The 23,618-nt window shown below is 43.4% G+C and overlaps 1 protein-coding gene across 1 annotated transcript; it reads left to right on the forward strand.

Moving 5' to 3' along the window:
* The first annotated feature begins 2,487 nt into the window (after window positions 1-2,487).
* On the forward strand, window positions 2,488-22,896 carry SCTR (secretin receptor). The gene is given in 15 exon segments (XM_054380823.1): window positions 2,488-2,550; window positions 2,552-2,614; window positions 2,617-2,715; window positions 6,109-6,235; window positions 10,740-10,850; window positions 14,775-14,878; window positions 15,159-15,256; window positions 16,238-16,370; window positions 17,536-17,689; window positions 17,780-17,840; window positions 18,367-18,436; window positions 21,145-21,236; window positions 21,335-21,473; window positions 21,639-21,680; window positions 22,711-22,896. Coding segments are annotated over 15 exon segments (1,542 nt in total).
* The last annotated feature ends 722 nt before the right edge of the window (window positions 22,897-23,618 follow it).

Here is a 23,618-nt window from a genome sequence, read left to right on the forward strand (position 1 = left end):
AATATAGATACTGAGTGGGAATGAAGGTAGATGCACACATGCAAATGCAATGCTGCATTGTTAAATTAAATAAACCCCTAATTTTGGGGTGAATCCTTAGTAATAATTCTCTGCAGTCTGCTGCTTCTCTTAGCTTTCTCAGCCTGTGCTGTCTGTCCTGCTGCACTGACGTCTGCTGTGCCGTGAGTCAACAATGGTTTGTACAGGTGGAAATTTCCCATGTTTGTTTTAGTATCCAGCTTCTTTCAAACACTCGGCCTGCTCATGAATATAAAGGAAGGGTCATAAAATGTTAGGCTCTTCATTCACACCATGGGTGTTTACATACATCTCTCTGAAACTCACAGGCAACCAACTATGACTACCTGAAACCAGGTTGTAGAGAGGTGAGTGTCAGTCTCTTCTCCTTAATAACAAGTTATAGGAGAAGAGGAAATGGCCTCAGGTTGCCCCAGGGAAGGTTTAGATTGGCTATTAAAAGAAATTTCTTCACTGAAAGGATTATCAAACACTGGAATAGGGTCTCCAGGGAGGTAGTTGCATCCCCATCCCCAGAGGTCTTTAAAAGACATTTGAAAGAGATGAGATGCTAAGGGACATGGTTTTGCACCAGCCTTGGTAGAGTTAGATAATGGTTGGACTTGATGATTTTAAAGGTCTTTTCCAGCCAAAACAATCCTATGATTCTTAGGAAATGTCCTGTGTTTAGAAGTATGTTCAGGAGCAAAGCTTTGTCAATTCCACAAATGTAAACAAGAGTAGTGGCTTTCAGGGGAAGCTGTTACAATATGAATGGAATAATAAAATATTCCTTGAGCCAAAGGAAGATAGAGAATGACTTGGCACCCCAACAAGATGATGCCACATTGCCAATGTGGTTTCCTCAGACTACTGTAATGTTATTGCCTGGCTGCCTCTCAGACCCCCTTTTAACAAATTGACCAATTTCAACCAAACTCTGTGGGAAAGCAGAGCTCTTTAAGAAATTAAAGTTACTAGAAGTTTACTGTGGACAGAGGCAAGGAAGACTGAAACATTTGCTCTTTGCAAGGGAAACAAGGCCATGGGAGTGTGGCAGCTGGATAGATAGCACATGCAAAACAGGCAGCCGGGCAGGACAGGTGTAGCAGAGGGTAGGAGCAACTGCTGCCACTAGCCAGACTCCTGCACTGGGGATGTGGGGAGAGAGGAGGCTGGTGTGTAGGGAAACAGAGAGCATTGCAATTCAGTGGTCCTGAGGAGCACATATGGACATAAGTGGTAAGAGTATCATGGGACAGGGAAGCACTTGCTAGGAAACCCAGATTCCTTCATTGTGCTGCTCAGCAAGTGGCTTGTTTAATCCAGTGGCTGGATTTTCAGTGCAGAGGTAACGAGCCATAGATTTTACAGACATAGTAATTGACTTTACTGGTAGATCTGGAGTATACCTGTGTTCTGAGCAGCCCCTCATTATAGGGATCTGTCTGTGGTGATGGGTGATAGTGAATTGGAATAAGTGGTAAAAGATATTTCAAGACAAGCTGAGGAATGCAGTGCTTTGAGAAAGAACACTAGTGCACTGCGTAAACATCAGCTCTGTTCTGTGCATCCATATTCATTATTGTGCTGCAAGTGAACTTGAAAACCAAGAGTTTGGAGCGCCTTCCTTGGTGGCTGGAAGCCAACACCCAGGTTAAGCACACAACCCCTTTACAATAGTTTTGCTACAGAAACAAAACCTGGAGTAACAGAGTGCTTTGCTGCCAAGAAAGGGAATGGATGAGGAGCAGTCTGTGGGGAATCTGTGACATCTGGAATCTAAATCCCACCAATTACATACTACAGATCTGAACACAATGACATCTTGCCACCTGTAGCAAGCAGGCATCGAGACAAAATGAAAACTGTTTCTCTGGAAGTTGGATGAGAAGGTGAAGTCCAGGGAGCATTTAGAGTCCTCTTTGGAAGGGGTGGGAAGAGCAGCCCCTCCTTTGCCCTTTCTCTGATGCCTGTCCCAGACTCCAGCTTCTCTTCAGCTCTGGCAGTTGTGCTCACCTAGGCTGGGTGAGAGGCAGGGGTAGCCAGTGTTCCTGCAGCAGGCACCAACGTCCTCCTGATTTCTGCCTCTCCGAGATGTGAGCTTGCTGAGGGAGGCATGTGCAGAGCTGTCAAGAGCAGATGCAGTGCAGGCAGCCTGAATCACATTCCTCCAACTCTGTTTCTCAGCAGGGCACGTATTCTGGCGCTGTATTTCCCCTTGATTGATTACCTCTACTATTGTGGCACTGTCATCTTACATGGGAGTCCTGCTTGGTCCCTTATCATGGAGCATGAGGAATGATCATTGCCCAGCGACACCCATCGATAGCAGCGAATAATAGCTGGGAAGGGAGGCAGACGATAGTAGGGATATGCTCGACAGAGGTGCTGTTATTCTTGGGACAGGAGGCTTCTGCAGAGGAGGAGGCGAGCTTGGAGGGTGGATGGGGGGTCCTGTCATTGCTGATGCTTTCTGAGGCTCAGCAGATGGAGAGAAACATTGGCTAAGGATGGTCAAAGCTGGGAAGGAAAAAAAGCAAGGAGGGAAAGGAATGAAGTGAAAGGAGCTAAGAGCCACGCTGGAGAGCATACGGACAGTCCAGTGACCTCTGATGTGCAAGGGATGAAGAAAACAGACTGTGATTGACTATGTGGACCATCTGGGTAATCATCTTCTGGATTTCAGCTGTCCTGGTAGGTACTCAGAACTATTTATTCCCAAATGCATGGAATCACATGTTGTCTAAGTGCACCTCTATTCCATGAAGTTGTGGTGTCTTTGTTTAAAAAGGTCTGTGTAGAATCCGTGATTTTTGGAGTACTTCATGCTTAAGTCTGCCACTTCCTGCACTAATTGACAGTGGTCAGATAGCTGATGCTGGATGCCTCATTTTACCTACCTGTATAAAGACGTTACTAACCTGCTTTGGTAAACATAACAGTTTCTGTGATGAAGAAGAAAAAGATTGCTGCCACTTAGAGAAGCTTTGCTGGTTAACACCAGCAAGCAACCTCCTGAGGAGGAGTGCCTGCTGCTACCAATGCCTCCTTTGTCTCAGATTGAAGGAGTACAGAGCAATGTTTGATCCGCAATGTTTGACCCACAAACTTTGGATTCTTTCTTTTAGCTTTATCACTTGGCTGGGAATTTACACGGCTGATTGCCACTGCTGAGCTCTGGGTGCTCTGACCCATCAGAAAGGAGAGCTGAAACTTGGCTGTGATCTCCAGGTGCTGCTCAGCTTATTTAGATTTTGAAAGCATATAAACCCAAGGTTGAAATGTGCCCAGTCTGAGTGTGAGAAGTTGGGAAAGGATCAAACTCTCACCAAATGTAAAAAAATCACTGTGTTGTTGCAACTAATGGAAAACTAAGTTTATTTGTCCCAGGAGGGGTTTTGGTTCAAACTCCTATGAAACTCTGAGTTCAGCCTAGACACTTTAATTGCAAAGTGTTAAAAACTGGTTGACTGTTGCTGTCAGTATCACAAACTGCAGCTTTCTGCCCGTTCTGGATATCTGACTATCACAGCTATTTCTGTTTGAATAGGTTTGGTATCTTATTTTGTCTTTAAGTAAAATATGAGGATGTCTTGCCCCCTCATCAAAACCTGACAGCCTGTGAGCTGGAACTTGTTTCGGTGAACTGTTTAGGAAATGGTGAAGAAATAGCAGACAGAGGAACTCATTTTCCTCTGTGATTTCAAGGCATAGGGACAGCTGTTTGCTCCCAGTTGCGGGTGTAAACGTGAGTGAGACCGAACACAGTTGATAGTGGTGCAGGGTATCTGCCTGTGGCATGGGAAGTGGGATTTCATGTTGCTTGGTGAACAGCTGTGGTGGACCTGTGACAGCCCCACTTGCACCCAGCCTGCCCCATCAGATGCCAGCGTTGGCAAAGACTGACTAAGGCACAATGTTTTTGTGGAAAACAGAATATTTAAAACAGCACCTGGAAGGTCTCTGTTTCTGCTGGCTTTAAAATACTATTACCAGGCAGTGGTACCAGAAGGTTACTGTGGACGTCACTTGGTGGGGTGAAACAGTAATTGTAAGGCATTAAATGCACCCTATTCCTACAAGAGATTTTATGTCAGAAAATAATGCTGTACTAGATCATCAGGGTGGTCTTCACAGCAAAATGTTCTGAAAGCACACGCCCTCATCCTAGCAATAAAGAAATCACATAGGCTTTAAATCTCTTTCTAAAACAAAACCTTTTGTATGACCTACACTTCTCAGAAGAAAACAGTGCCCACAAGATGTATAACCTTTCTTTAAGGTGAAAAATGTTCCTGTTTTGGAGATAATTTCTAAAATGGTTGCTAGTACTTGTTTTTACATATGTTCAGTATCATCTTGAACAACCCACATGCAGCTAATATTGATTATAAATGTATTTTTAAGGCAACATTTGGACAGACATAATACAGCAGAAGTATGTTGTAGGTCTTAACTGTCATGCTTATAGTTGTGAACTCTGAAAATGTACTAAATTGCTTTACTATTGGTAATCAAATAGCTAACAACAGAGAATGATAAATAATAAACATTTAAAAACACCTGTCAATATTTAGAAATTATCAAATTCAACCTTCTGCTAACAATTGAAATGTAAGCAAAATGCAATTACATGTCAGTCAGACATTTCCTTTTTTTTCCAAGAATTAAATGGATTTTTAAAATCTAATTTTTTCCCAGACAATATGTGGATTAAAAATGCATTTGAATCCTGGCATCAGTTTATTTTATCTGAATTCTTTGCATGTGGCGATTCCAGAAAATTCATTACGTTATACAAAGCCAAATAGTTTTTAGTTTATTTATTTCATGATGCACAAAGAGAAGGGAGGAAGATGCTGAAGTTAAATACAACAAACCAATTAGATGAGGCAAGATACACTGCTGGGGAGATCAAACTTTGTTCAGAAATACAATACCCGGAATACTTCCAGCCGAAATCAGTGGAAATGTAGTCACTGATCTTTATTAGGCTAAAATGTAATAGTAGAAAATTAATCATTCTCATTACAAGGCTTCTGCTAAATCTAATCTGCAAGTGATCAGCAATGCCACAAGATTCATTAGGTTGAGTAGTAATATGATGCTCCTGATACTTTTCAAATCATACTTCCTGATGACTTTTAATCTTTTAAGTAAGTCTGTACATAGACATTTATATGTATGCACATTTAAGTTCCATAGTGGGAATTTATAAAGATTTTCACTTTTGTTCATGAGGGAGGAATTATCAAATTTGTTATAATGGGAATCTGCTTGTATTCAGGTTTGGGGGTTTTTATTTGCCAAAAACTACAGAAACTGGTAAAATAACACAAATGGTAAAAGTACTTTTTTAAAAGCAAGATGTAACTTGGACCTTGTCCTGCAAATTATTTTGTAATGTTTTTTTTTTAATGCATGCCATTTTAATGGTTGGTAACTGTTTTGTATGTTCCTTTTGATCCAGCTACGTATAACATAGTTGCTGAATCAGATTTAAGAGTAACATTTCCACATTGCTTTGTGAGAAAAGAGTGTGGGGCAGGACAAGAGTAGGAGAAAATTACCTTAGGACAAATTACTGTCTAGGTTCTTGCAAAATCAGGCAAGATTCTGCTTTCAGATCATCTCTTACAGCTTCCTAATCAGTAGCAGTGAAACAGGCTTCAGTGGTCTGCAACCAATGGAAGTATTTGAATCACTTCTGCCTGGGAAAATAACCTGCCAAGTCTATGGTTTAACACTGCCAGGGGCAAGTAATTAATTCTCTGTTGCAGTGCCCTGGATGTTTCTGCAGTGTTTTGGAACAGCATCCTACTCGTGTACATAATTTAACAGAATAACACATTCGTTTTTCTCAATAACAGTAATGTCAGCAAAAGGGAGAAGGCAGAAACTCGGTCTGTGCTTGCCTGCTGCTACTATAAAAAAGCAGACTTAATTGTGAAAATTGGCTGTATTTCAAGGAAATACTACCCACAATCAGTTGATGGAATTGCATGGGGAATATGAGCATAAGAATGGTGATGTAAGTGATATAAGTTTTAAGAGGAGAAGTGATTCTACTGCTTTTAAAATTTGCAGGTCAGAGCTGTCCCCCCCGTTTGTGATCTCCTGAGTGTCCTGAAAAAGGAGGAGGAAAACTGTGCTAAGACTCTCTCCCTGGAGGTGAAGAACAGAACACCTGAAAATGATCAGCTCCTGAGCTCAGGTAAAAGCTAAATGAATGCACACAGTAAAAATTGCTCTCAACTGAACTGGATGGCCTCAAAATCAGTTATCCCCACATTCCTCCCTGTAGGAGGCATGCACCTTGTATGCATCTCTCATATAGGAGCAGAAAACCAGGTAAGATCTATTATAGGGCTCTAAGAGTGGGATTTTGACCTTACTGTGATAGCAAATGTGGGAGACTTCTAACTCAGCTGCTCAAGTGCACTCCTTACAACTAGGAAACACATCAACTACAAAATCTTGCAGACTGCCGAGTATTTGGTATTCTCATCTTGGATGAGTATATTTGTATAAAGTCAGCCCAGCAAGTGTAAATTTACTTAACTATATTTGCCTTCAAAATCAATGAATACCAGCAGCCAACATTTAAATCATGTTGCCTGAAGGTCCTCATTGCTTCCTCTTTGCTCTGGTTTACTGACATGTAACAGGGCTCTTGCATTTCAAGGAGTATTTATATAAAGGAGACTTTTGGCCTGCTGAGGTCTTGTGTGGTACGGAGTCCCCATCATATAAACACCTTTCCTTTCACATCTGAGCAAGTGTGTTCATGTGCAAGGGGTCTCAAGCAGATAAAACTGCAAGCAATTATTGAAGCTTGCCTATGAACTGCGTGTTGGCTCCCCCAGCCAGCAGCTGGGTCAGCATCTCACAGAGCATATTGGATGGTGGCAACAGATGTGACTGTTTTTTGGCCATGACCAGACATTGCCACTAAGGATGGGTTTGTGTCATTCACAGCATTTTGCAGACTGTTTTGGGTGACTTTTGTGGACCATGACATGGCAAGGTCCTCACCAGTGAAGGAAAGGAGCTCCTGTGAGGTGTGCTGTATGCAGGGCCTGCTGGCCAGAGATAAAATACTGTGTGGAGCAAGTGTTGAGGATTTTTCTTAGTTTTAAAGGCTTCCTCTCTCTGCTAGAGAGTGTTGGAAGCGCAGAACTGTTTCACTATGACCTGGCCCAAGGTTAGGACTCAGAGGAAAGATCTGTTGCCTGGTCTTGTAGGATGTCTGGCACTTTTCTCTGGTTTATCCTTGTGAGCCTTGCAGACTGGTGGGTGCAAACACAGCTTCAGGGCATTATGTCCATGTAGCAGTGACAGGGTCCCTTATGGCAGGTTGCCAGATACTTCAGAATACAGATTTGTCTCATTGCATGTAAGAGGCTTGATGATATGAATAAATCAGTATTGTTTGTTTCCTTCCCCTGGGCCCTTCCCCGAAGATGAGGGTGGTTTGACAACCTATCTGTTTTTCTGCTTTGATCTTGTAACCTGGCTGTAATGCATTTCCTCTGCACCAGAGCTCCAAAGATGCAAACAAGTTAAACTTCAGAGGACAGTGCAGGTGTGGTCCAGCATTAGCATTAGCAGGTAGTAACATTTTACAGACAGTATCATTTTTGTTTTAAGCAAGTACTAGTTTCTCAGCAGAGACTTAATCCAGCTTCAAGTTTGATCCAAATCTTTAAAATTCCACTGAGGCCTTTTGCTACTGGGAATTCTTAAATAGGATAATTCTATCTTTGTGCTCTGCTCCCCAAATCTACAAAGAGATAAGTTAAAAGTATAGATAGGATTGTGTTAAATCTTGAACAAGGCATTTCCAGTGACTGTCAAAATTGCTCTTGTAACACTACAAGTCAGATCAAACAAGACATACTGTTGTAGGCTCAGGACTATCCATGCAGCAGAAAGTTTTAAGCTGAAAGTGAACAGTGACTAAGCCCCTCTCTGTCTGTGTACCTCTGTAAATGCACCTTCTCCTGACAGTTAAACCCCAAGAGAATAACCAGGGGTAAGATGCACACCTTTACCCAAGTAATGGGGAGAGTCCAGGAATTTCCTTCTGATGGTGTTTATTCAAGGGGGGATTGTTACCTTGGTGAATTATGGAGTAATTCTTTTATTCTGGGAAATAGTGCATCTGAAAATACCTCCAGTCTTTGATTTTCCTCATGCTTGAGGTCTGTGTGGAAAAAAATTGTATGCAGGAACTTCAATTTGAAGAGGAGAGAAACAAAGCCCTTGGTGGGTCACACAGAGAGAAAGAAAGGTGGCTTTACAAGGTGTAGGTCACCTCCATACTCCATCCAGGCAGAAACAAAGCAGGGGCAGGCTCTCACAGTGCCATCTCTGCTGCAGTGCTCACATCTCTGTCAAAAATACACAAACACACAGGATTAGTTGTGGTAGAATTAAGCACAAAGTACCTGCGCAGTAAGCGTTTCACATCCTCCTGCAGGATAAGGAAAAGGGGACTCTGCCTTTGTGATACCTTTAGCTTGGAGAAGTGTTACATTAACATAACCCAACTCATAGTTACGCTCTTTTTTGTGCATGAGTGAAGATATGAAACTTCTCTTAGGTGCAGGTAGCAGGGGAGGGAAGGTGCTGGAGATCTGTGACCTCTGGTCATGACGACACCATGCGTGGCTGCTGCGGGAATACTCTGTTGGCTATTTAAGGGAGTTTCCAAAGATCACAGGGATGTCAGAGAGGTGTTGCTGTGCTCCGCCTCCACCCAGGAGGCTCTTTAGCTATGTAGGGGTGGGTGGCATTGTCCTCTGTGAGGAATGGCAAGAAGCCCACCTGCAGGAGGAATAACTTGAATGCTTTTTCTTTTCTACTCCTGAGTGGAGACCATTCTAACATAACAGTTTTGCCAGGTTGTTCTGTGCACTGAGTCTGATTTGGGGGTTTTATGCTTTGGTATGACATTGGCATGAAGGCTTGATAATCCAAACAATGCAGCAAGGCTAAGGCATAAATAACACCCAATGTCATGCTTCATTTGCCATTAAAGTGTTGCTCTGAAGTAAATGGTTTAAATGGTTACCAAGCCACATAAACATTGGCACAGGAAAGACACCAGTGCTGAGGTCCTGGGGTTGTGAAAAGCTCTGTATTCCCAGGCACTAGGACTGTTGTACAGGAGGAAATCAATACATTTCCAGAAATGTAAATACTTGTGTCAGGCTAATGGAGGCTGGCCTTATAAAGCATGAAGCATTTGAAGAAGGCACTCAGCACCTCCTCCCCTCCATTTTCAGTGAGTGTGCAGGGCATTCAGCACACACCAGGACTTGCCAGGCGTAAGGTGGTCCTGACATGTTCCAGTGGCCTTTTTTTTTTTCCTGACATGTTACAAAATCCACAGAGGAGGCTTTGCTAAAACCAGTGACAGTGAGCAGAGGCAAAAAGGAACCAGACTGAAATATTTCCACCTGTGTCTGGAGAAGAGCAAAATAAGAAAGGCCAGGATCACACACTTTTTGTGGCACAAACTGTAGGTCTTCTTTATTGATGCTCTGTGGCACAGAACAAAATTCATCCATGCATTCATCCATCCAGCTTCTAGCACCTAAGCAAGATGCTAATCAGGGATGATTATCATGCTGTGACACCACTGACCGTGGGCTCCCTGGTGCATCTCCACCAGCCCTGCCAGGGGGCCACACAACCAAGCTGAGAGTGCATTTGGAAAAGTCTCCCTCACACCCTGACTCTATGAGGGACCATGACAAGCTCAGCCTTGAAATAAGCAGCCCTTGCACCTAACTAAAGGAAATGGAGTGAATCTGGGCAGTGTTGACAGTCCCTGCAGCTGATAGAGTCCTTAGGTGGCAGAAAGTGCAGGGAGGGCAATTAAGCCACAGGCTTGTGCCTACAGAGAGCCCAGAGGGACTCCAGGTTGTGATCCATGTTTTGCTCTGGCCTGTAAATGTGATGACCTTCAGTTTATAGACCCAGAGACTGACAGATTTTGGCGAAGTTTTGCTCTTCTGCAGCAGAAAAGCCATCGAGACCCTCAGTGAAGCCTGGTCAGTGATCTGTTGGAGTTTTTCACTGCAGCACAGTCTTGGTGTGATGGGAGAGATGAGCAAGCAGAAGCGTACTTATGGTGATACAAGGATGACCCTGATGCTGTTCCTCTGCTTTCCCCAGTATCTTTTTGAAGCTGTTTAAACTCCTAGTCAAGTTGTATCCTTTTCTGTTTACAAAAGGATTACATAAGGAAAATATTAGGGTGACTTAAAGTGGAAGCTTTAAAAGACTGAAAAGTGAAATAAAAAAAATACATCTGGTTTCTTTCATCTTTCCAGGGCATTCAATAGTTACCAGAAGATAGATGGGTCATCAAGGGCCTGACACACAAAGTTCACAATGCCCCAGGTTGCTCTTTGTCTGGCTAGTAGAATGAGACAGGCCTGGAGCTTGCTGGCGCTGATTTGAAGCAAGCAGAATCTCTTACATCCTACCCAGGTCTCAATAGGTCTCAGCAGGATTTGCTCTGTCTCCTCCACCTTGCTTTCCGGAGTACTGAGGGTCTTTGTTCTCATAGCTGCCTTGGTCCTTGGGAGACATTGCGTGGTATTGCCTTGCTTGGAAGTGTTTCACAGTGTTTTGTTGCTGGGAGAAGTTTCATGGTGTTTAGTCACTAGGAGATGCTGTATGGTGTTTCATTTTTGCCCTCCCAGGCAGATGTGCTGGAATGTGGGACAACATGAGCTGCTGGCCTTCCTCAGCTGTGGGACAGACTGTCAGTGCTCACTGCCCTGAATTCTTCCAGATGCTGACTGGGAAAAAAGGTAACACTTAGAGGATGCTCTTCTTGCCCTGGTGTTTTTTTTATTGTTATTTTATTTTAAAACATGTTATTTACAAAGTTGTCACTTCCAGGTCTGAACCTGGTGTGAAATGACGTCCCTGCTTCTTTTACAAACCAGTGGTCACTTTGCAGCTCCATTTCCAACACTAAGCTAAATGTGGCAAAGCCTGGAATTAAAATAGCAAGATATTTTAAGCATTTTTCTTAGCCATGTGGAGAAAAGTGTAAGAGGTAAATACTATCCTGAAAAAGAGGTTTTTAATATGGTTTCTTAAGGGACATAGTTTCCTCCACTCAGGTTCTGCATTTATGTGTTTCTCTCTGTCTTTCCCCTTCTAATCACTCCTAGAGCCAGTGGCTGATCTCAGGTGAGCTTGACATGGAAAAAAATTCACAGAGTTTTAAGTTCATACAGATTTTGGCAAAGCAGCCAGCCAGATGAGGGGAAACGACTCCTTTTTTTTTTGCCTCCATCAAGAGGAAATCTGTACTGGGGATTCATCCCATGGCTGTCACCAACTCCACACAAATGGCACAAATTCAAGAGAATTCAGGTTTCATGGCGCACCAAACAGCTTACTCAAAAACAGATGAGCTGAAGCAACATTTGTTGTCATTTTTCTGAGATGAAAAAGGGCTAGAAATGAGGTGAAATTTATTCCCAGTATGCTACAGTAATTATAATCATGAGCTATTAAGAAAGAGTTTCTGCCTACTTTCTGTTCATTTCTACTTTTCAGCAATGCCCAAGAAATGTGCTTACATTTCTCTTTAGTGAGTTAATGACTCAAATCAGAAGAGGTTTTTGGATTCTTCAGTTATAGGACAGGGATTAATGATGTCCAGTACTTACAGGAAAGCAGACAGATTCATTTTATGAAGGGAGGAACAGGAGACAAAGTATTAGATTGTCTAATAAATATTAGATAAGTCAGAGGAGAAGCACTTAGTGCTCTTTAAATAAAATCAGACTTAGACCATCCAGATTAAATTAAATACCATGCTACTTTTTCTACACACAAACAGTAGCTGCCCTCTGAATCCTGTAATCTGGTTTAAAGACAAGGGATAAACTACTCAAAGCCACAGTTTGCTGAAGAAATCATCCATCTGGCACGCACTCATGATCTTTAGCATGGTTATACCATCCTTTAAATGCATTAAATGAAATATGTGTGCTGGTACAACCACTAGAGGGAACTACTCCCTGCCTCTGGGCTTTGACCAGGGCACGAAAGACAGGAATCTGTACATCCAAAGGTCATAATTACATCTCAAATGTGCATTGCATTGTCGTGGAGATAGTCTAACAGCTTTAAACTATAGTTGCCCTCCTTATCGGGAAGCCAAGCTGAACCACTTCTGATAAGCAATAATCAAAGTGACAGTATTCAAAACCCAAGACATGGTCCACTGGCATTTGCATCTTACTTCAGCCTCAGTATCTGGCGTTGGGTCAAAGTCAGCAATAGTTTGTTCTCATTCTCATAGCCACATTCTTCTCTGATTCTATACTGTGGTTGACTCGTGACTCATGCATTTAATTACTACTGCAGTTGTTGCCCTGTTTGAAGCAATTTTGCAAAAGAAAAACAAAGATCTGTTTGCTTGGAAAAAAAAGGAAAGTTTTCTCTCCTCACCACTTAGAAAGCAGATGGGCAGCCACAAATGCCAAATACCAATACATTAAGGGATGCAGATAGCTCTGAATTCTGATCAAGCCCTGGTCTCTGTGCTCTGAGCTTTGTGCTGATATCTAGACTTAGATTTGCAGCCCAGATTGTCTGACCCCTTCCCACAAAACAGACCAAAGAAACAAAATAATCTGGAACCAAGTAACATAACTGAAGTTCACATCCAGACCTGCACATTGTGTCTCAGGCAGGAAACGAGGAAAGGTGTGAAGATTGTGGGGATTCAGAGGCAGAGAAGAAGGCCACATCAGATGGCCCTTGTTCCATAGCTATCCCTTTAGATAATGTCCCCTCTTCCCTAGGCAGCTCCAAAAGACCCCAAGGCACTGGTAAATACCTAGCACCAATCATTAGACATACTGCAACCCCTGATTCTGTTCTGGATGGGCCATGCTGCAGTTTTTAGCCTTGTTAAAACTGTGCTCACTTCCATCAGTATAACACACCCTGCAACATCTCCCATGCTTTGTGCATAACACAATCACATGCACACACCAGCACAGAACTGCACCTCTTCTTGTCTGATCCACTTTGATAGCCTCAGGCCAAAAACCAGTTACAGGCATGTTTACAAGGACATCACTGCTCTGAGGTAAGTACTTAAGTGTCTTAATAATTGAAGCTGAAGTAGAAAATTTACCACCATGCCACTCCCTTGCTGAGTCCCAAGGCAGGCTTGGGAGGACTGCTGCAGTGAGCTGTTTCTCTCCTGTTGTTGCCACCTTGCAGCAGGGCATAGAAAATGTGGCTTAAAAAACAAGTCTAGCCCTTTCAAAGATGCTAAGATGGAACAAGATGTTCATAAAAGCATCAAAATAATAGTTTGATACTGACACACACAGAGTTCTTCCCATGTGGAGGCCTCATCATGTTTGCTGTGCCTTTCCGTTTGAGATAGGTGAGTTCAAATCAAGTGCAGACATGCTGTCAGGTCACCAGAATTAGCCCAGAGGTAGGAAGAGCTCTGACTCTGTCCTGACAGAGTCCTGACAGTCCCAGCAGGTCTCCGAAGAGCATAAACCAGTGCCAAATACTACTGCATATGAATCTCCCTCTATTCCCTCAATGCTGTGGGGATGTTTTGCAGGAGCTGGATGCCCTAGAGTCCCCACGGCTGAATGTGTGGGCAAAAATAGCCTTCTGACAAGGCTTCTACTAAGAAGACCTGCTGATTTCAGGTCCCCCACAAATCCTTGACAGTATTGCCTTTACTGTAGTAAGGCCAGGATTTCACTCATGTTTCTAAAGTGTAGCTCCTACCTGACAGATGATTGTGATTAGGACAGTGGGCAGTGGTTTTAATTCTTTGTAAGTTTCTCTTCTCTTCAGCACATAAACTACATGCCTGCTATGGTCATTTTCTTCCACTATTTTAGAGCAAAATATGAATATGGACATCTTAAAACTTGCTCTATTTGACCATGTGCAATTTGCTGGGGATCCATCTCGCTCAGCTGTAGGAGCCTAAAACTCTGATGTATTAGCAGAAGTAGGTCAGGTAAACTGCCCTCTGCAGATACCTGTCACAAAATGAGATGAATTCTGCAAAGGCCTCTTTTTTTTCACTGACTAGAAAGACAGCCATGAGGAACACGGTTGGACTGCAGCTTTTAGCTCTCAGAAGTCTAACTTAAGCAAGGGGAATCCCATCCTAGCCTTTTGCACATAATCAAGAAAACCAACAGTCTAAAATAATGTCTAGGCCTGCCTCTGGGGACAAGTCTTTTATTTTTCATTTAAACCTTATAAAAAATATGTGACCATCTGAAGTTCTGTGTTCTCTTCAGACCATGAGAAACCACAGAAAGGAGGTGGGAGCATTCAGGAAAACATCAGATTTGAGTGGAGTATGAATCGGTGATTGAACAAGTTATGTGTTTGCTGATCTTGGAACTCTAGCCAAGAAACACCAGATGTACTGAACAGTATTATTTATGTTGCAATTAATAAAAACACATCCATCACAGTTGTTCCTGAGTTGGCAAACAATATTATGACCCACACAAGTACACTGGGCAAGTATCAACATAATCAGCTCAGCTGCATTTCACCTCCAGCTATGCAGAGTGCACTGCCTGGGGGAAAATATTCTTTTTGCCTTGGAGCACCCTACATATTGGTGACTGACCCCTGAGGAGAACAAAAGTGCCATTGGAAATGATTACACCTGGGTTTGTCGTTTTGTGGCTGTTGTTTTTGTTATCACACAGGTTTTGTCTACCGAAACTGTACCAGCGAGGGTTGGTCAGACCCATACCCAAGACCTGATATCGCTTGTGGCTACAATGTCAACGACACGACTAATGAGGCTAGAGTGAGTCTGACTGCCTGTATCACAGACATGCTGCTTTGGGGTCCAGCAGGGGGAATATGTTAAGCAGAGGCTGAATGATGTTGCGATTTAACTGGGGTGGGGTTATTGTTACAGGTATTTTTCAGCAAATGATCGGAATGGGTTGCTCAGGGTAAAACTTCAGTAGCTGGTTTTACAAGAAAATTCATTTGTTAAAGAGAAGGAGGTGTTTTTCTCTTGGTATGGGTTGATTCCTACCAGCCAGTCAAAAGTAAAGATGTGAATATATGTTCCCCTGCAGCGTTCCTATTTCATGACTTTGAAGACCATGTACACCATTGGATACTGCACCTCCTTCGTGACGCTGACAATAGCCTTAGCAATCCTGTTCTCTTTTAGGTGAGAAGAAGCATCTCTGCTTTGTGTTTGGCCAAGACTTCTGGTCACCTCAGCTGACACAGATTTTTCTGTTGGCTTTCAGGGCAAGTTAAAAATTTAAGGAGTTCTGAAAACCTTCACAGAAATCACTCACCAAAATGATCTCAGAGCTTTGTCTCCTAGAAAAATGTCAGAGCTACTCCTCATATTGTGCTCTCCTGTCCTTTCCAAAATGTAGCTGGATTTATTTTGCTGACTTGCATTTGCACAACCTCCCTTCTGAGGTCTTCCCATGACTTCAGTGTCCCTTGGGCACTGTCTTTTTCCCTGCTGTTCTTTTCTCCACTTAAGACTGTGGCTAAAACTTTGCTCCAAGTGCCACTGCATTGATTTCTGGGAAGGCATTTCAGGCTTAGGGCAGTGATTTGACAGTCAGTTTATCTTCACGCATCCTTATAACCTGGAATTTGTACTTTGCTGCTTATTCAGTGAAATTAATTCCCCTTACAGTAAGTGTCAGGGCGGTACCTCTGGGCAGACCGAACGCCAGATACTTTGCAAACTCATCCTCAGGCTGCATGGCCTCTGGACCCAGATTACGTGGAGGCTTAACGCAGAAAACATTGCAGGCACAAGTGCATTGTGTAGGCAAACCAAATAAATCCACCATGGTGTTGATAAACACCTTGGGCTCATGTTACTCCAAAAGGGAGGGAAGGAAGGAGGGTACATCAAGCATATTGGTGTTAAATTGCAGTTCTGGCAATGTCCAGCGTAGTTTAGTACCTGAGTGGAGCAGAGGTGGCTTTGCCTTTTTTAAGGCCTTCCCTAGGATATTGCTCTTTGGAAATGCCTTAGTCTTCCTTTCACAGACAGGAAAACAGCTTTCTTAATTTGTCAGTTTAGTACTAATAAAGATTGTAACCTGCTGTTCACAACCTCAAGTTGTCTGTGTTGGCTAGAAATGTCACTTCACAGGATCTCTGTCTCTTTTTGTAACAGAAGACTTCGCTGTACGAGGAACTACATCCACATGCATCTCTTCACCTCATTCATTCTGAGAGCCTCATCCAACTTCATCAAAGATGCCATTTTGTTTTCTTCTGAAGACACAAATTACTGCGGGTCATACACGGTAACTCTCTCACCTTCCAGCTTGCTCCTTGCCTCAGTTTCTCTGCAAGATCCCAGCAGCAGTTAGTGTGCAGGGAGGGAAATATTTGTCTCAGCTTCCATTCAGCCTGAGGGGTTATGGGAGCAGAGTTCCACTGCTCTGTCTTGCATGCTAGTTTTTCCTGGCTGAGATGTCCCTGTTTGGGGTGAGTGCTAGTGGCATAGGGGCATACAAGCAGCCCAGGCTGGATTGTACACACAGAAGCCCAGATGTAGCTCCTCCTGACTACAGATGCCTTTGCAAGTGTTGGAGCAGAAGGCATTTAGGTTAGCCTGAAGTAGGCACCTACGTTCATCATCTTGATTGTGTTCACTATCTAGACACATTGACCCAGAAGTGCCTAAATATGGGTGTCTCAGGCTGTGAACACCACATGCACAACCAGAGTGGAGATTCTTACATGGATTTTAGATGAGGGGGGCAGGAAAAGTAAAAGAACACATTAAATATTGCTGACATATTGCTGTTTGAGATCTGGCAGTAAGATATGGTTTGCACCCAGAGAGCCTGGAAAAGGAATCTCCCACATTTTGAATTGTTTTTCCTTTTTCTTTTTATTGACAGCAAAGTGTCTTGAAAACTGTGAGGGAGGAGCACTGGTTCAATGCTTTAAACCAAACCCAAAAGAATTCCCCAAAGAAGGAAAACAAACATACAAAAAAAGGGCTTTCTGTTTGTTTGTTTGTTTGTTCACACCCTTCCCCCCCCTCCCAACATTGCTCTGGTTTTGTTGCTGAAAAGAATCAATCTTTGGAGCAAATGTTAACTTGTCCTTATTGACCCTTGTTCATAGGGAAAAAAAAGACTGACAAATACATTCACGTGCTTCTCTAAAGGGATGTCAGTGCTACTGATACTAATAAGGTAGTAGTAGTGAAAATCCTCTAAGAGAGACACTAACCCAAACCCATGAAACATTTGGTTCTTTCTAGCAAGCCAGTTGATTAATGAGTTTAGCAGTGCCAGTCCTGCTTTCTTGTCATGTAAATGTCTGTCTTAAGAACATCTGTTTAGTCCTTTAATTGCTATAAAATCTCTGTTTCCCAAGATTTATCTGCAGCTCACTCCCTCTGATTGAAGGTAGACACAAACCCAGGGTGAAACTAATTATCCTCTCTTTCCTCAGGCTGGGTGTAAGCTCACCATGGTCTTCTTTCAATACTGCATCATGTCTAACTACAGCTGGCTCCTTGTGGAGGGGCTGTACCTCCACAATCTCCTGGTTATTTCTTTCTTTTCGGAAAGGAAGTTCCTCTGGTGGTTCATCGCCCTCGGATGGGGTATGCTTCTCATTTCAGTAAGCGTAACTCTGGGTTTGTTTTGCCTGTGAGGTGGACTTGTGGAGCAGTAACTAGCTTTTCCAATTGCAGGTGCCCCAACCATATTTGTGGCTGCATGGACGACTGCTAGGCAGCTCCATGAAAATATTGGGTAAGTTCTGTGGGGTAGGGGAAGGTGGCACGCCGAGGGAAGCATGCAGTCCCATACAGGCATTCTGCTCATTTCTAACCACTGACAGCCAAGCAAACCAGCTACCACCCTGCTGTGGTGCAAGCCAAGTGTGTGTGGAAGTAGAGATCCAGCTGAGTGACCTGAGAAAGGGCCTCAAATTTCATTTTGGCATTTTCATGGGTAGGAAATAGCCTTCAAGTATGAGTTCAACCCATGATTTTTCCAGCATCTGTATTTGACTTTCTTCACTGCGAAACTTTGTTCCTTTTTCTTCTCCCCTACAAAATTTTGCACAGTAGTTGTACTTTAAAAGCAGGATATACTTTTGTCCACTCCAAGTGGACAATTTTCTGTCAGAAATGTTGGACTGCTAAGTGAGAATGGAGAAATTAATTTTGTTGAACAAGGGATCAGGAGCCCATCTGAAGTGCAAAACAAACTAAACCTCTTTGAAAAGACACTGGTGTTTTGATAACTGACTGCACCTTCTCTTCTATTTTTACAGGTGTTGGGACATTAACACTAATGCCAATACCTGGTGGATCATTAGAGGCCCTATAGTTTTCTCTATTTTTGTAAGTCTTTTCTAGGACAAGCAGATTTAAATTGTATTTTCAAATATGGTGAAGTCAGAGATCATCTATTCAACATGCTTTAGAAGTGTGTTAATGAACTGATCTTAGACATGTGTCTGCACTTGTGTCACATGAATTACTGCTTAAGCAACTTCTGCTCAGCAGGATTTAGCCAGTAACTAATGCCCCAAAGCTAAGTTCACAAGGAAAGCTAGAATGTCCTCCCAAGAAGCAAGAGCTTGAAGATCAGGTTTCCACATCCTGTTGATTTCATATGAACTTGGCTGGCTTGTGGAAGCTTGTTTTGGACTGTCTGAAGGAAGGCTCTGGAGGAGAAACGAAGTGGCTGTACATTTCAGTACAATCGCCTTTGTGTCTCCCGGTCAATGCCCCTCTTAGAAAAGCCAAAACCAACTTGCGCTAAACGACCACTAGCTTTTGTTTTCAGCAATGAAAGCAGGTCACAGGCTGCATGCACCCTGTGTTAGTGAACTGCAGTTAGACTACTATGGCATTGCTCACTGTGACAGGGCAGAGGCACTGAAACTCCGTGTGAACTTGCTCAGTACAAGGGAGTAAGGATGTCAAGAACAGTTTGGTACATATGATATTCAGCACCTATGGTTTGAGCTACTGCTGGTGCTCAGAACCAAGGGGCTGGAGCTGCTTTTTGCAGTTCTGCCTAACAGATTCTCTGTGATAAACCACTCTGCAACAATCTTTCTGAAACCCTAGTACGACAACATGCAATCTGCTAGTAACTGTAAAGTGATCCTCTGACACTCCAAATGAGAACCCAAAAGTCTGTTGAGGTTTCAGTCTTGCCAGTACGAGCCATTATGTTTGCAAAACACAAACTGTAGCACTTGCATATTCTCTTGGAAACCCAAGCAGCAGAAACGGTGAGTTAAAAGTTCTGCTCCCTTTACCACTGAGCAATCCTTCAAGCCCACAAGACAGGCAGGGCACCACACAATTGATTCAGAATCAACCTAACGTGGCCATATTTATTTAATAAAACAACTACAGGGGTCATTCAGCAATATTTAAATGCCATCAAGGCCCAGGCATTCTTCAAGGTAAATAGCACAATCTTAATTTATCTTTTGATGGCCACCACCCGCTATTCCCTTCAAAGTTTCCTCAAAGACTTGATCACACCCATCTTAGCCACTTAAGTCAGGAGCTGCCTGCGTAACTCTGCCTCTTTGCCTAAAAGAGGCTTTTCTTCAGCCCATAGCCACGGACAAACAAACTGCCAGTCCTTCAGAATTCAGATCTAATCTCTTTATTCCTCACAGCACACGGTCCTTAGCAGTTCAAAGAGCAGAAAATCAACACCGATAAACTCCTTTGTGCTTCTGGGCTAACATTCATTGCTGTGCTGCTCTCGGGAAATCCCTCCCGGCAGGAATCCCACCGCCCCCCCTTGCCCTGTAGTTTTCGTCTGCAAAACGTCCTAGTCTACATTGCTCATGCCTGGCCCAGTTGTTTAAAACCCCAGAATCTCCAGATCTGAACCTCCTTTTCCCTACCAACACCACAAATCATTTCAGTCTTTCCTTCACGTTCCTCAACCCTAGCTCCGCTCCTTTCCTCACTCCTCTCCAGCTTCCAGGCAGACAGCCTTCTCCAGGCACCCTCCAGGCACCCTCAGCAGCCCTGACCACGCAGCCGGTTGTTCCCTTTTTCATCCAATAATTTAGGGAACCGAAGGACATCCTGAGTCCGTCAGGTCTATAGCAGACTTGCTTCTCTTGAGGAAACCCAGCACCTCGGAACCCTGCTGCATCACCCACTGGCACGTACAAGCTGCCACGACGGGGACACGCCACTGTCGTGGTGCTTCCAAGTGTAGGGAAAGGTTAAGGACCTGCCACGGTCAGAGCTGCGAGTACAGGTCGTCGGACCCTGTGGGTGCGGGAGGAGCGCAGGGTGATGCCTGGAACCCTGAGGCAAAACGCAGATAAACCTGAGGTCAATCACCAGTGGTTACTCCCCGCTGGCTGTGGGAGAGGCTTGCTCAGGCTGGCTCTGCCTCTTCTGCCTTCCTGCTCCTTGCCTGAGGGCCAAACGAGCAGAAACATTGCTTCACCTTCACCCAAACCTAGCAGCAGATACAAGGTTTTATCTGATATCCACCCGGGGGAATGCAAAACGAAGATTTCAGTGTGACTTTTGTATTCCAACTTCTAACCACTTTGCCTCCGCCATCCCAAACCATGCTGTGGCTTTTGGTGGGGAGCAAATGGCAATTGCAGTCCCAGTTAACAAGCTTCAGTGCTACCCTTGTGGTAGGGTGCCAGTGGGGCCAGACTGCGCAGAGGCTGGCTGAACCACACAGCCAGAAGGGATCCTGCTGATACACCTGGCTTCCCTGCTTTTTGATGATTTGACTGGATTATAAACCCTGATCATCCCTGTAGTTAAAGCTGTGGCAAGTCAGTGAGAAAAGCAGCCAGAATTCAAGCACAGGGTGGCCAAGCAGGCTGGAAAGACAGGGATAAAGAGAGGGACTAGAATGGGGACAGGGACATCTGCAGGCCAGCCCCAGCCCCTCTATTCTGCCTGCTCAACCAAAACCCACCAAACTGCCTCTGCTGATACCTGGCAGTTACATAAATAGCTATGAGGTATCTAGTTTTGTAGTTTGGTAGTATTATTTGTCATGTCCTTCCTTCTGGTTTTTGTTTTGTTTTGTTTTTCAGATTAATTTCATTCTTTTTGTCAACATTTTAAGAATCTTGATGAGGAAGCTCAGCTCACCTGAAAGACGGAGCAGTGATTTCAGCCAATACAAGTATGTTCTTTGCATCACAACTTTATGCCACGTAAGCCCACCCAACGTCCTCTTGCTCCTTTCTACACTGACTTCCTCCTCTTTTTTTTTGTTTCCAGGAGACTTGCAAAGTCAACACTCCTTCTCATCCCTCTTTTTGGGATCCACTACATCATCTTCGCTTTTTTCCCTGAAGATGCAAGCAGCGGCACAATGGAGATTCAGTTGTTTTTTGAATTGGCTCTTGGATCATTCCAGGTAATATGTGACAAACAAGAAAAACAAACATAACACGGAACTCTGCAACAGAGCAGAGCCCCAATGGCAAAAGCAAGCTGCCAATTTCCCTTGAGATGCCTCATCCTCATTCAAAAGCTGAAACTGCAGTTCGAATTCTGTGACCATGATTCTTTTATCTTTTAGGGCTTTGTCGTGGCTGTACTTTATTGTTTTCTTAATGGTGAGGTGAGTTTTGTGTGTATAACATTCATTTTTATTGCTCAAGTATGCTTCATTAATCAGTAGGCTAAGTTGTCCAATGGATTACGCATTTTATCTAAGAGTTTTCTTCCCAGCTACCTAGTGTCACTTGTGAAATACCTCCTAGACTTGGCAAGCCTAAGTAATTATATGCCAGATGCAAACTTCACCTCTCAACTATTGTAGCCCTTTCATAAATCAGATAGCTTATTACTGTCTGGGAAAGGAGGGTAGGAGTACCATCCCACACAGGGTCACACTGGCAATCAACTGGTTCTGATGAATGGTGCTATTATCTGTCATCTCCTGGCTGTTTTCTTTGCTTGATCCTTGAGAGGGAATTTGTCAAAAGTTGTATCCAGTCCAAGTTTATAAGGACTCTCACAAGGTAAAGCTTTTGGAAGAAGGACAGTTGCCTTTGCAGTCATTATAGTAACTCCCAGGCTTCTGGGCTAGGAACTTGCACTCTGAAATGCTGCTGGTAGAGGTGGCAGTGGGGGGAACATTATCCAAACATGGGAGATCCTGAAGTTATGGGAAGGAAAATCTCCTAACCATTAGTGTCTAAAGTTGTAAGAAAAAGTCACACTAAAATGGAGGAGGGGTTCAAAACATTTTGACTAACCCTTTAACAGGGCTCAGAAAAAGTTTGGAAAAGAAAATCTGACTTTGTTTTTTTTTTCTTTTTCCTTTAACCTTAGGGTGCCAAACTGTCCTATTTTTAAAGTAAAATAAAAATCTTGAAAAACTGAACCAAACACTTTCTAAGGTCAGATAAACCCTCTGAACAATTTCACTGGCAATTAAACAGAAAAACAGGGTAACAGAAAATTGTGTATCATTAGAAATGACAAGAGACAGGCCCTACCCAAACCTTTCAAACTAGGGGTTAAATAAATAAATCCAAACCTTGGCGAAGGTAACCTGCTCTCCTTTTCCTGTTATACTGCTCTCCACAATGCAGGGCTCCAAGATAAACTAGCTGAACTAAGTATTTTGTGACCTTTCTACGTAGGTTCAGATGGAAGTTAAGAGAAAATGGAGGCAGTGGCGTTTAACCAAACACTTCCGTCAGCATCTCAGCACCTCAGCAAGCAATGGAGGAAGTGGCTTGACTCAAGAGATGCAGATGGTGAGGTCAAGCCCCCCAGAGCACTGGAGAGAGCACCAGGGCACCCTCCAAAGATCAAGCATGCTTTAACACTGTGTGCCTGGAGGATACCTCCATGCTCAGATGTGCATGGTTAAGTCCCATGGACCGTGCTGGGAGTCTTGTGTATGTTTCTGAGAGCGGGACTTGGCTGCAGATCAATGGCTCTTGAGGCACATCTGTTCATTTGTATCCTCTGTAGCACCAGAGTTATTTTGCAAGGTAAAATGGGCCAAAACATGCTCTTCCTTGGGTTTCTGGCCACAGTCATTTGTGCTTCTTTCCACATCAATATTTTTCAGCTGCTATTTCTACCTTAAACGTGACCTTTCATTTTCCATGTGGCTCTCCAACTCTCCAGGCTAAGCCAGTCTGGTGAGTTTTAGATGTTCTTTATCCCTTCTGCTGTTGAAACTTGGAGGACATTGACTTATGTACGATGAAGGTTATCACAGAATGTTAGGGGTTGGAAGAGATCTCAAAGGATTATCTAGTCCAACCTCCCTGCCATAGCAGCATCACCTAGAGTAGGTCACACAGGAATGCATCTGGGTGGGTTTTGGATGCCTCCAGAGAAAGAGACTTAACAAGCTTCTCTGGGCAGCCATCCTTTGGCACAGCCCATGGGTTTAAAGTGCAAAGTTAATCTCTTAACACTTACCAAGATTCAAAGTCTTTCTTTTGTGGTGATTTATGATGGACACTGAGATCATAAAGCACAGATGAGCTCCTGTTTCCTCTCTGACTGCATATCCATCACTCAGGCATGCTTA

The sequence above is a fragment of the Indicator indicator genome, chromosome 5 (genome assembly GCF_027791375.1).
Source record: "Indicator indicator isolate 239-I01 chromosome 5, UM_Iind_1.1, whole genome shotgun sequence".
NCBI classification, from domain to species: domain Eukaryota; kingdom Metazoa; phylum Chordata; class Aves; order Piciformes; family Indicatoridae; genus Indicator; species Indicator indicator.